This window comes from Aquarana catesbeiana, linkage group LG01, assembly GCF_042186555.1.
Source record: "Aquarana catesbeiana isolate 2022-GZ linkage group LG01, ASM4218655v1, whole genome shotgun sequence".
Classification (NCBI taxonomy): Eukaryota; Metazoa; Chordata; class Amphibia; order Anura; family Ranidae; genus Aquarana; species Aquarana catesbeiana.
Window position 1 is genome coordinate 572564046 of NC_133324.1, and position 13018 is coordinate 572577063.

The 13018-nt window shown below is 39.7% G+C and overlaps 1 protein-coding gene across 1 annotated transcript in view; it reads left to right on the forward strand.

The window, feature by feature from the left end:
* Positions 1 to 13018, forward strand: part of DNAH6 (dynein axonemal heavy chain 6) — a 416108-nt gene that overhangs the window by 217119 nt on the left and 185971 nt on the right. Inside the window, exon 40 of the mRNA XM_073597481.1 lies at positions 6451 to 6608. Within this exon, the coding sequence (XP_073453582.1) occupies positions 6451 to 6608 (158 nt within the window). The remainder of the gene's footprint in view (positions 1 to 6450; positions 6609 to 13018) is intronic.

The following is a 13018-nucleotide window of genomic DNA, read 5'->3' on the forward strand; positions in this document are numbered from 1 at the left end:
TTTTGAGTTAGGAATACATGCTTGAATATATATATTTTTTTGAAAACCAGAGTTTAGTGTCACTTTAACTCAGACAGACAGGAAGGCCAGTGGGAGCACAGACAATGGTAAAAACCCGACCCTATTTTACAAACCTTGGCTTGTCCATTGGGATTATCCCTACATGCTATTATACAGAAGCCAAAGCAGGTATATTTATCCTGTCATCTATCAATAATCTATTAAAATTGAAAATACAATCAATTAAATGGTTTCAAGCTGAACTCCAGGCAGATATAAAATGTACATTTTAAATAATGAAGACTGGTTCTCTCGTGTTTTTGTGTTCTTTGCATGTGGAAGGTCAGCCTTAAAGTATTGTGATTTTTTTTAAATCTCCATGTCTCCTTTATCTTTGACATCATACTGCATAAGAGAACAGAGTCAGCAGTGCACACAATAAGTTTTGTAACACGATGAAAATGTTCATGAGTAGTGCACCTTATTAAGACACTTGAGGGCATTGCTGGTCAATCTTTTGTTGAGAAGCTTTGTTTTATATAGAATTTACATTCATATACGAGTGCCCTCAACAAAATTCAGTATGAATTAATCTGAAAAAATGATCTGCTATAAAAAAATACTAAAAAAAAATGTTACTATTCTTTACTTTCTGTAAAGCAAGGAGGTAGCTAAAAAAATTAAAAACACTTTTAACTGCTTCAGTCTCGGAAGATTTTACCCCCTTAATGAACAGAGCATTTTTTGCGATACGGCACTGCGCCGCTTTAACTGACAATTGCGCAATCGTGTGACGCTATACCCAAACAAAATTTACGTCCTTTTTTCCCACAAATAGAGCTTTCTTTTGATGGCATTTGATCACCTCTGTGGTTTTTATTTTTTGCGCTATAAACAAAAAAAGACTGCCAATTTTGAAAAAAAAGCAATATTTTTTACTTTTTGCTATAATAAACATCCCCAAAAAATTTATAAAAAAACTAATTGCTTTCTCACTTTAAGCCGATATGTATTCTTCTACATATTTTTGGTAAAAAATTGCAATAAACATACATTGATTGGTTTGCGCAAAAGTTATAGCATCTACAAAATAGGGGGAAGATTTATGGCATTTTTATTATTATTTTTTTTTTTTATTAGTAATGGCGGTGATCTGCGATTTTTATCGGGACTGTGACATTGTTTCGGCCAGATCAGACACTTTTGACACTATTTTGGGACCATTGACATTTATACAGCGATTACAGCTAAAAATAGCCACTTACTATTTAGCCAATTACTGTGTAAATGTCACTGGCAGGGGAGGGGTGAACACTAGGGGGCGATCAAAGGGTTAAGTGTGTTCCCTCAGTGTGTTCTAAGTGTAGGGGGGGTGGGCTACCACTGACATGACAGATATTGCTGCTCCCGATGACAGGAAGCAGTAGATTACTGTCATGTCACTAGGCAGAACAGGGAAATGCCTTGTTTACATAGGCACTTCCCCGTTCTGCCTCTTACGGGCCGCCGGTGGACATCGAGTCTGCGAGACCCGCGGGCACACTCGCTATCCTGCTTTTGCGGACTGATGTACGGGTACGTTTGTTTGTGCAGGAGTGCCATTCTGCCAACGTATATCGGCGTGAGCCAGTCGGCAAGCAGTTAAATTGTTAGGATCATGCTAAGTAGTACATTATTATTATCATATACAGTAAAGGCAACAGAGAACTATAATAAAAAGAGATCATTTAAAACTGGGGAGTGCAAAATCTGGTGCAGCTGTGCATGGTAGCCAATAGGCTTCTAACTTCAGCTTGTTCAAGTAAGCTTTGACAAAAAACTTGGAAGCCGATTGGTTTCTATGCAGAGCTGCATCAGATTTTGCAGGTTCCAGTTTTAGTAAATCAACCCCTGTGATTTAATATTGCTACAGCAACAGTGATGCAGCAATGTAAGGCCTCTTGCACATGGATGTAATATTTTCCTGATGTCTATATGCAGGATCTTGCCGGCAGAGGCTGGCAGAAAGATCCTGAGTAAAAAACGCAATTTATGTTCCATATACGTATATATCGCATATACATACATACAATTCTTCTTCATCATCTTCTAGCTGCCAAAAGCAAGGGGACATGATATCAAACTAACAGGAGGAAAGTTCAGAGCTAATCTTCCAGCAGAGGTAGTGAGTGAGTCAACAGTGAGTGAAGCCAAACGTAGATCTATACTTAATAATAAAAAAAATAATAATATATATATATATATATATATATATATATATATATATATATATATATATATATATATAAAATAATAAACACATAAAAGTAGACTCGATGGCCCACTTTGATTTTTTTCTGCCATTACCACTATGTTGATGTCTGGCAGTTCACTGCAACATCGGTTTCCGTATTTAAGTGTGGTTAATACGCAAAACTGTTCTCAGTGGATTTTAAGTGTTTTCAACTTTTGGAATGTGCAATTAGGAACATACAGTTTAAATTGGGATCTTTTTGAAAAGTAAATGTACTGAAGTGCACTAAGAAGATTCATGTGACACGGTTGGCTTTTTTGCCTTCGGAAGTGTCCAAAAATGGATAAGATCACCATGAAAATTGCGCTAGTGCATGAAGGCCCCAATAAAGTTACACAAACAGATGTGTTTTTAGATAGGCATCTTACTAACAACCACCATTTTCATATTCTTACCTCTACTTTCCTGTTAGCAGTTGTATAGTGTCTCTAAATATGACTATGCAGTCCAATAGATGCCAGAGTTAGACACAGCGCTCTCAGTGATTAGCACTCAGTTACAAACCTTCTCCTCTTCCTCTTTACTTATGCTGAGGGGTATGGCTGTTACTCAGCTATGTCAGTATAGTGTACTGGAGTCAGTATAGGGTAATGGAGTAGGAGAACAAGAAGCAGAATTTTCACTAGGAGGATAGGGTATTTTAAGGCATTTCCAAGCAAACATGAAACACAGATCACAGGGCTATAGAGGGAACAAAATGAGTCTTCAGTTGGGCTTTAACCTGAAAGCCCAACTGAAGCAGTTTACCCTATGTATGAAGCAGTTTACCCTATGAATAATAAGCCTATGTATCTCATTATACAGAAAAGATAACGCCAGCCAAAACCTGACCTTGATGGAAATTTCTTCATGAAACCTGTTTTTTTTTTATGTTTCTGGTACTGCCAACTGAATAAAATAACTTTTTTTGCTTTAAATAATTACATTATATATGAACACATTAACCCACCGATTTAAACCAGTAATAAAGTCTGCTTTGTGACTTTTACCAACAGGTAAGCCTATAATAAGGCTTACCTGTAGGTAAAATGAATATCTCCTAAATGTGCACTGTTTAGGAGATATTATATATTTTTCTTTTTAAGCGCTCTGAGCGCTCATTTTTTTTCTGCCTGGAAACTCCCCTCCATGTTAGCTAGGGGTGCGCATCTTCACTGGCCTCGCGATTCGATTCGATTACGATTATCAGGTCCACGATTCACGATGCATCACGATTACTGCGCGCGGTTTTCATCCAAAAAAATTAAGTAGTCAGAAGAACTCCATTTTTTAAATTTTATCTGTTCTTAAAAAAAAGACAACACTCCTTGCATGTAGCAAAGTGTAAACAGTGCAGACAACTTAAAGAGGAGCTCCAGACTGCCCCCAAATGACTACAGAAGATGGTCAGAGACTGCAGACATGATACAAGAGATGGTCAGAGACTACAGAAATGGTACAGGAGATGGCCAGAGACTGCAGACATAGAACAGGACATGGTCAGAGACTGCAGACATGGTACAGGAGATGATCAGAGACTGCAGACATAGTACAGGAGATGATCAGAGACTGCAGACATGGTACAAGAGATGATCAGAGACCGCAGACATAGTACAGGAGATGGTCAGAGACTGCAGACATAGTACAGGAGATGGTCAGAGACTGCAGACCTGCTGGACATGGTAAGGGAGGTGCCAGACTGTCCTATCCAAGATGAATAATACCCCGCCCCCCTCACCACTAACCTGTCCCCATATAATAAGATTACCATAGCGCTCCCCTGCCCAGTGTCACCACAGACCAATTTCCATCCTTCTTCCCCCACCTCTACACAGTGAACATGCAAATAGGGCAATAAATCAAAAAATTGTGTGCAGAGCTTTGTGGTGATAATAAATGCACAAAAAAGTCTTACTTATTCAAAGTAATTCCAGTGCTGAGTGTTCTCTGCTGTGTTCAAATCATTCACCAGAAATCAGGAATGGCACAGCAGAGAACACTCAGCACTGGAATTACTTTGAATAAGTAAGACTTTTTTGTGCATTTATTATCACCACAAAGCTCTGCACACAATATTTTGATTTATTGCCCTATTTGCATGTTCACTGTGTAGAGGTGGGGGAAGAGCAGAGGTGTCCTCCATGCGGCCCCCTTACCTGGCTTGACATGCCGCGGCTCCACTCTCCTCCTCGGAGCTCCGTGCTCCACAAGCTGGCCACCGCCACTCTTAGCAGCAGCAGCAGCTCCATGTCCCCGCGAACATGCATACAGCGTCGCTCCTCGCAGGGCAGCAGGGGGATGACGTAAGTCAGAGGCAGCATGAAGGAAAAGCCGGCGCGGCTTACTTCCGCGGCTCTTCGGCGGCTTTCGGCTCCCTTCGGTTGTGGAGGCGGGGCATAACGCAGTGCGAGGATGACGTCATCCTCAATCGATGCCTTAAAGCTATAGCATCGATGCCGCATCGTGGAAGGTCGGATGCCGATGCATCGATTCGGCGATTAATTTCAGCAGCCCTAATGTTAGCCAATGTGTCCATGCACACTATGGCCTTTTCAGGAGTTTCTCCTAAATGCTGCTAAATGCTCCTAAATGCTACCAATAGCGCTTGTTTAAGCTTTTTTTTTTTCCTTTTTTCCTTTCTTTTTTAAGGAACTGCAAAATGCTAAAAAAAAAGGCTAACGCTCCTAAACATTCTGAAAACCCTCCTAAATGCTCCTTGAACACTACTAAAATTCTACTACAAAAAGGTATTATCAGCGTGACGGGAGTCATTTTGGATGGGGGGCCCGTGGAACCCAGCTTACTTTAGAGGGGTCAGGAAACTCCTGGTTCAGCTCCCCAGGCCCCTCTTATGTGTAAGTCACCCTGTGTCCATTAGAGGCACAGGGTGACCTGAGAAGCCCAGTCTGATCTGCACTAACCAGACTCAGTACAACCACACCGGACTCAGCATTTTATTTTACCCCTGAAACCAGCCAGGTTGTTTACAGTATGATTAGAACACTGACATTGGACATTTGAACTGTGTGCAGACACGCATACCCAAGTCATAGGAGAGGAGGAGCTCTTTTAACAGGTCTCTCCATGTAAGAAGTGATCTGCATTCCCAGTTACTGTTTTAAATAGTTGTTGAAAGGTTGAATGTTTCTGTACCACTAACAAAGTTGGCCGAATGCCCAGATTTTGTTTATAGATAAGTTTGAATGTACCTGTGCCTGATGTGATTGGATGTAAAGTTTATCCCACCCTGTATCTCTATGCCAACAAGGAGGGGGGAATTGTCTTCAGAGTTATATCCTTGTGTTTGTTCTTCAATAAAGCTTTATGCTATACACCCTACACTAAGTTAGTGACTGGGTGCTCTGAGGGATCTTGGATCGTGGTGGTACCGGGCAAGGGAAGCTAATATGGGTGTACATAATCCTCAGGAGTATGGGGTTCGTCACATCAGCGTTTTATATCCAGCATATTTTCCAGCATTTTTTTTAGCTTAAAAAAACACTAGTGTGCATAGAGCCACAGACAGAAAAAATAACCCTCACCAAACTCACGTTTTTGAGAGGAGCTTTTGACCACAAAAGATGCCTAAGTGTCCAAAAATGTGCAGAAAACCGTAAAAATGCATGAAAAAGCTCAAAGAAGCTCAAAAGCATGCAAAAAAAAAAAAGGAAAAATGAGCTGAGGGGAGGGTTTGTGAAAAAAATGCTTATGCTCAAAAAAGCTCAAAGAAGCTCAATAAAAACATGCAAATGTGCACAAAAAAGCACAAGCTTCTTCAAGCTGAAATAAAAGCTCAAATGCCTGTAAAAGCAGCTTTTTTTTTGAGCTGCAGTGTTCATGAGCCCTTACGTTTTCCCAAAACAGTTACATTCAAGACATGCCGTGAATGATAACTGTCTCAGATGCTCGTGCTCTCAAATGCACTATCAAGCCATCAAATGGCTGCTATCGTAACTGATCACATGCACTGCATCATGACAACTGCAGATCAAATGGAGGCTAAGATAGCAGCTTCCTTGGCTGTATAGGATGGGAAGATTTTATCCATTTTAAATATACATCGAATTTTTTGTGTTTTTGTATTATGGTAGATACTTTTTCCTTATATGAATTTACTGTATACCCAGAATAAATGCATCTGAGATTTTACCTCTCTTTATTTTGTATCCTGCTTTCAGGGGCACCCGGTAACAAGAGGGTCATCATCTTTGTGGATGACTTAAACATGCCAAAATTAGATCGATATGGATCTCAACCCCCTATTGAATTACTTCGCCAATATCAAGATTTCAAAGGATTTTATGACAGAGAGAAAATGTTTTGGAAAGACATTCAGGTACCGTGAAACTGGCTTTTCAATATTGCTGTCATAAATGACTTATATTCGGTCTGCTAAATTAATATAAATTGTAAAAAGGAATATTTAGACATGTATTTCTTCTGAATATTATTACATTTTTCCAAGTGTTTTTTAATTGTTTAATTGAGGATAGACACAGGTAAACAGTGTTACAGATCAAAGCATCTCAGGCACAACTGAGCACAACCAGACAAACATACCCAGTAAGTACATTACTGTCCTAGAGGTCAGAGACCTCATGCAGGAAGCTCAGCTCACCAATGCTGCTGAGTAGAAAATCTCATAGACAAATGAGTAAGGTACAAAATTAGAGGGTACATGAACCTCAAAGACCTGCTAATGCCTACCAGAGTTTTGTAAAATGGTATAATAATGGGAAAAGAGAAGACAACAAACAGGAAGGGAAAGAGAAGAAAACTATTTAAAAAAAGGATGGGGGTGATAGGGGGGAAAGCAACAAACTAAAGGTCTAAGGGAGCCACGTCAAATGCTATCCATGTCATAGCCAGTTATGAGGAGTCATGGGGTGGCCACCACCCCACATCAGAGGAATGCACCAACTCCCGATACTCAGATGAGCAGGAAACAAATTGTCCAGGGGTACCCAAATACTTTGATATATAAAATTGAATTCGTGTATATATTTTTTGTGTAAAAACCCAACAATTGCCACGCAATGTGTGAATGATAATAAAGTGCAAACAAAATATAAGTGACAATGATCAGTCTATGAAAGTGTCCATAAAAAGTGTATATATGATGAAGTCTTTGCAATCGTGTCCAAAGGATGATAGATGACCATACACCCAAGTGCACCTTTCACTGTGATAATACAAGATGTGCCCTTACCGGATATCTAGATTCCACGTTATAGGAGTCTAGTCAAACATAGATTCACACATCACGAAGGATCCATCCACTGGGTATGAAAGAGGATAACGTTGTGGGCAACTGTGCTGATTTTTCACTCTCTCTTATGGATATTATATAAAGAAAAGAGAGAATCGCCACATAGTGTAAAACCGTGGTGGTTTTATTGAAAAGCATTGCTGACAGTTTCCACACGTCCAATAAAGTGCAACATATGGATAAATAGTTTCTAAGTTGGACATAGACTCCACGGGCCTCCTTCTAAAACGCGAGTTGCCTTGCTGTCTCTGGTCTCAATACTTTCTGTTACTGAGCTAGAAGAAGCATACCACTATTAAAGTGAAAAAAAAAAGCCAAAGCTCCTGATTTGCACACTTGTCCTATGTTAATTACTGTAGTACTGAAGCATTAGGGTCAATATAACAGTATGGAAACTATACTCACAATAAATACTCACAAATGATTTACTTACAGTAAAAAGCAATGGACACTATTCTGTACTCCTGCTTCTGGACCTTTCAGCTGCCTTTGATACGGTTGACCACTCCTTCATCCTCAAAAAATGTTACTCCTTTGGTCTCCGTGACTGTGCTCTTCGCTGGCTCTCATCCTACCTATCCAACCACACTTTCAGTGTCACTTGCAATTCTACTTCCTCCACTCCTCTTCCTTTCTCCTTTCTATTTTCAATCTACACCTCCTCCCTGGGTCAACTGATAGCCTCCCATGGCTTTCAATATCATTTCTATGCTGACAACATCCAAATCTATCTGTCCACACCTCAGCTCACTCCATCAATCTCCTAACGCATCACTAACTTACTAACAGACATATCTGTATGGATGTCACACCACTTCCTCAAACTCAACTTGTCCAAAACCGAGCTCATAATATTTCCTCCCCCACGTGCTTCCTCCCCTGATTTCTCTGTCAAGAGCAATGGCACAACCATCCACCCATCCCCACATGCCAGGGTGCTAGGTGTTATCCTGGACTCTAAACTCTCCATTCAGACCCATATCCAATCACTTTCCAAGGTTTTCCGCCTCATCCTCGGCAACATCTCTACGTCCCTTCCTAACCAATGAGACCACAGAGCTCCTGATTCGCTCCCTCTTTGTCTCTCGCCTTGACTACTGCAACTCACTCCTCATTGGCTTACCTTTAAATAGGCTACCCCCCCTTCGATCCATCATAAATGCTGCTGCCAGACTCCTCCACCTTACAAACCGCTCAGCCTCTGCTACCTCTCTCTGCCAATCCGTCCATTGGCTTCTACTCGCCCAACAAATTAAATTCAAAATACTTACAATAACTTACAAAGTCATCCACAACTCTGCCCCCAGCTACATCGCTAACCTAGTTTCAAAATACCAACCAAATCGCCATTTCAGTTCCTTCTAAGACCTCCTGCTCTCTAGCTCCCTCGTCACCTTCCTCCCATACTCACCTCCAGGACTTCTCTCGAGCCTCTCCCATCCTTTTCTCTTCAGAGAAGCCTATCCTGCCCTCACCTAACAACTGTTCTTTTATTTTCTTCATTAGCTCATCACCCACAGTTATTACCTTTTGTATCATTTCACCCTCCCTCTTAGATTGTAAGCTCTAACGAGCAGGGCCCTCTGATTCCTCCTGTATTGAATTGTATTGTAACTGTACTGTCTACCCTAATGTTGTAAATTGCCTGAGTGTAGCTAAAATAAAAACCAGAAAAATCAGCACAAGAGATATAATGTATAGTGAGCAGGGTGTATCCCTTGTGCTGATGCTTCTTCTGGCAGTAGAAACTCTTCTCCATCCATAATCTGTAATCCTACGTTGCGGCAGGGGTTAATGCAGTTAAAAGGCTGTCATAGGCTTTCATCAAGAGAGTCCAACTATGCCTTCCCTTTCCACCCAGCTCCTCCATTCACAGAAGCCAATACTATAGCTTCTATAGATGAAATTTAATCTATGAAAGGAAGGGGAGGGGCAGAGCTATTAATCATCTGCCCGTCCTCTATTCATAGATCAGTTGTGTTATAGTACGAGTAACATGCTTATGAAGAGAGAGCAGTCTGACAGGGAGAAAAGTTCATCATTGTGCTGCTTCTCCTTTCACTGTCCAGTATCAGAGTGGGGGATAGGGAGGACATATGCAAGTAAATGAGAAACTACAGCACAGAGATTAAAGGCTCTATGTATAAAACATTCACTATGCAAATGTGTCAATCATTTGCACAGGTGCAACAAATCTTCACCGTAATTTTGCCTTATACTTCTATTTCCTAGTGTCATCTAGTGGCAATAATGCAGTAGTTTTCCTGAAATACCTCAATCAGGAAAAATATCACATTATTTCCACTAGAGGGCACTGACAATTCTAGGGAATAAATATATTAAGCATTGTGGTGCCTGTGCAAAAGGTTGACACTTTTGCACAGAAATTATTTTGTACATAGATCCCACAATTTCTTTCCCTACCAGGCAGCACTGTGTGAAATCCCAGGACTGCATGGACAAAAATAGAAATCCTTTGGCAGGTAAAATAGCTTTCATATATGCATTTCAGCTGTTTGCCTGGGTGCAGTTTTAACGTAAGCTTGTAGAATTCACTGCATTTATGTTTCTGATCTCTGTCACAAATATTTGATAGCAGGTTTGTTCTTGCTATTGTTGTCAGCACATAACAAAAGAAGGGACTCGATATGATATTCCTTTGATAATATGACTTTTATCAGGTGTCTGTACTGAGCATTTTATCGTCAGATAAGCTCTGCACTGTTTACTTGTTGCTTTGTGGATCTCTGTGGTTATGTAATTTGTCTTTCATTACATTGTGGTCATCTGATGTTATTGTATGCACTGATCATGAGATGTTTGTGTATACTGTGTACAGTGTTGCATTGATCAGAATTATGGAAACTGTCAGATTCCATATATTTCACCACTACAGGTAAACATGAAACAAATATATCTGACATAGCTTGGCAAGTGTATATATTTATTCCTGTATATGTCATAACCAATCAAACCAACAAATTATATATATATATATATATATATGGTAAAATAAGTATTGAGCACCTCACCATTTTTCTGGGTAAATATATTTCTAAAGGTACTATTGACATGGAATTTTCACCACATAAAATGGAATGACACAGGAAAAAAGTATTGAACACGCTAACTGAAATTCATTTAATACTTTGCACAAAATCCTTTGTTGGTAATGACAGTTTCAAGATGCCTCCTGTATGGAGAAACTAGTCGCGTGCATTGCCCCGGTGTGATTTTGGCCCATTCTTCCACACAGTCTTCAAATCTTGAAGATTCAGTGTTCCTCTTGTATGAACTCTGACCTTTAGTTCTTTCCATAGATTTTCTTTTGGATTCAAGTCAGGTGATTGGCTGGGCCATTCTAGCAGCTTTATTTTCTTTCTTTGAACCACTTGATAGTTTCCTTGGCTTTGTATTTGGAATCATTGTGAAATGTCCACCCTTGTTTCATTTTCATCATCCTGGTAGATGGCAGCAGATTTTTATTAAGAATGTCTTGGTACACTTGTCCATTCATCCTTCCTTCAATGACATAAAGTTTGCCAGTATCGTATGCTGAAAAACAGCTGCACCTCCAGACTCCCACCTCCAGACTTTACTGTTGGTATGGTGCTTTTGGGGTGATGTGCAGTGCTATTTGATCTCCAAGTATTGTGTGTATTATGGCATCCAAAGAGTTAATTTGGTCTCATTTGACCAGACTACATTCTCCCAGTATTTTGCAGACTTGTCTAAATGTTGTGCAGCAAACTTTAAACAAGCTTCAACATGCTTTTTCTTCAGCAAGGGAGCCTTGCGTGGTGGGCATGCATACAGGCCATGGCTGTTGAGTGCATTATTTATTGTTTTCTTTGAAACAATTGTACCTGTTAATTCCAGGTCTTTCTGAAACTCTTCACAAGTGGTCCTTGGCTCCTGGACAACGCTTATGTCCTGTACACACGATAGGATTTTCTGATGGAAAATGTGTGATAGGACCTTGTAGGAAATTCCGACCGTGTGTAGGCTCCATCACACATTCTCCATAGGAATTTCCGACACACAAAGTTTGAGAATTTTCCGACAACAAAATCCGTTGTCGGAAATTCCGATCGTGTGTACACAAATCCGACACACAAAGTGCCACGCATGCTCAGAATAAATTAAGTGACGAAAGCTATTGGCTACTGCCCCGTTTATAGTCCCGATGTATGTGTTTTACGTCACCGTGTTCAGAACGATCGGATTTTCCGACAGCTTTGTGTGACAGTGTGTATGCAAGACAAGTTTGAGCCAAAATCCGTCGGAAAAAATCCATGGATTTTTTTTGTCGGAATGTCTGATCAATGTTCGACCGTGTGTACAGGGCATTATGATAATTCTTTTCACTCCTCTGTCAGAAATCTTGTGAGGAGTACCTGGCCGTGGCCGATTTATGGTGAAATTATGTTCTTTCCACTTCTGGATTATAGCCCCAACAGTGCTCACTGGAACATTCAGGAGTTTAGAAATTCTTCTGTAACCAATGCCATCAGTATGTTTTGCAACAATAAGGTTGCAAAGGTCTTGAGAGAGCTTTTTGCTTATACCCATCATGAGATGTTTCTTGTGTGACATCTTGGTAATGAGACACCTTTTTATAGGTCATCAGTTGAGACTAGACCAGCTGATATTAATTTGCACGGACAAGGGGCAAGATTGCTTTCTAATTACAGCTGGTGTCCATGCCTTTTTGCACCTCCCTTTTTTCATGTATTCAATACTTTTTCCCTGTGTCATTCCATTTAATTGCATGGTGTTTTGGTTTCTTTGTATGTATGGATTGCATGGATTTGTATGTATGGATTGCATGGGTTATTACCGACATGTGGTGACAATTTCATGTTAATAACACCTTTAGAAATAGATTTACCTAGAAAAATGGTGACGTGTTCAATATATATATATATATATATATATATATATACATCAGTATATACATATATATATTAGTTTAAATTATTTTTATGGCTTAGGATTTTCTGGTTCTGTCAGACAAAAGTCTTTGCAGTGATGCCTTTCTAGTGTACTTGTTAGATTTGAAATGTACCTTTCACTAAATAGTAGGTTTTGAGATAAATAAGTACCAGAGAGAATTTGGTTGATAACTAAATCCATGAATCACTGACTCCCTGATGGCACATGGAGGTAAAAGGTGACTTTAACCCTTCAGCACAGAAATGATTTCGTTGTCAAAACTTCATTTTTTATTTCTTAGATTGCCTGTCCATGCATTTCCTCATCTGTGATTTTTTTTTGTTCCTTTATTTTTATACTTAGTTATATACATTTCTAGAGCTGTCAAGTCCATAGACTTCATTAGCTACAATACATTTTATGGGCAATGGAAATGTTCTCTTTCATGTTTTTGCAAAAAAACACATGAAACATACAACCTATTTTCAGTTCACGTAACTGAAATCTTTGGTGAACATGTGAAAATAAATTATTAAAATGGC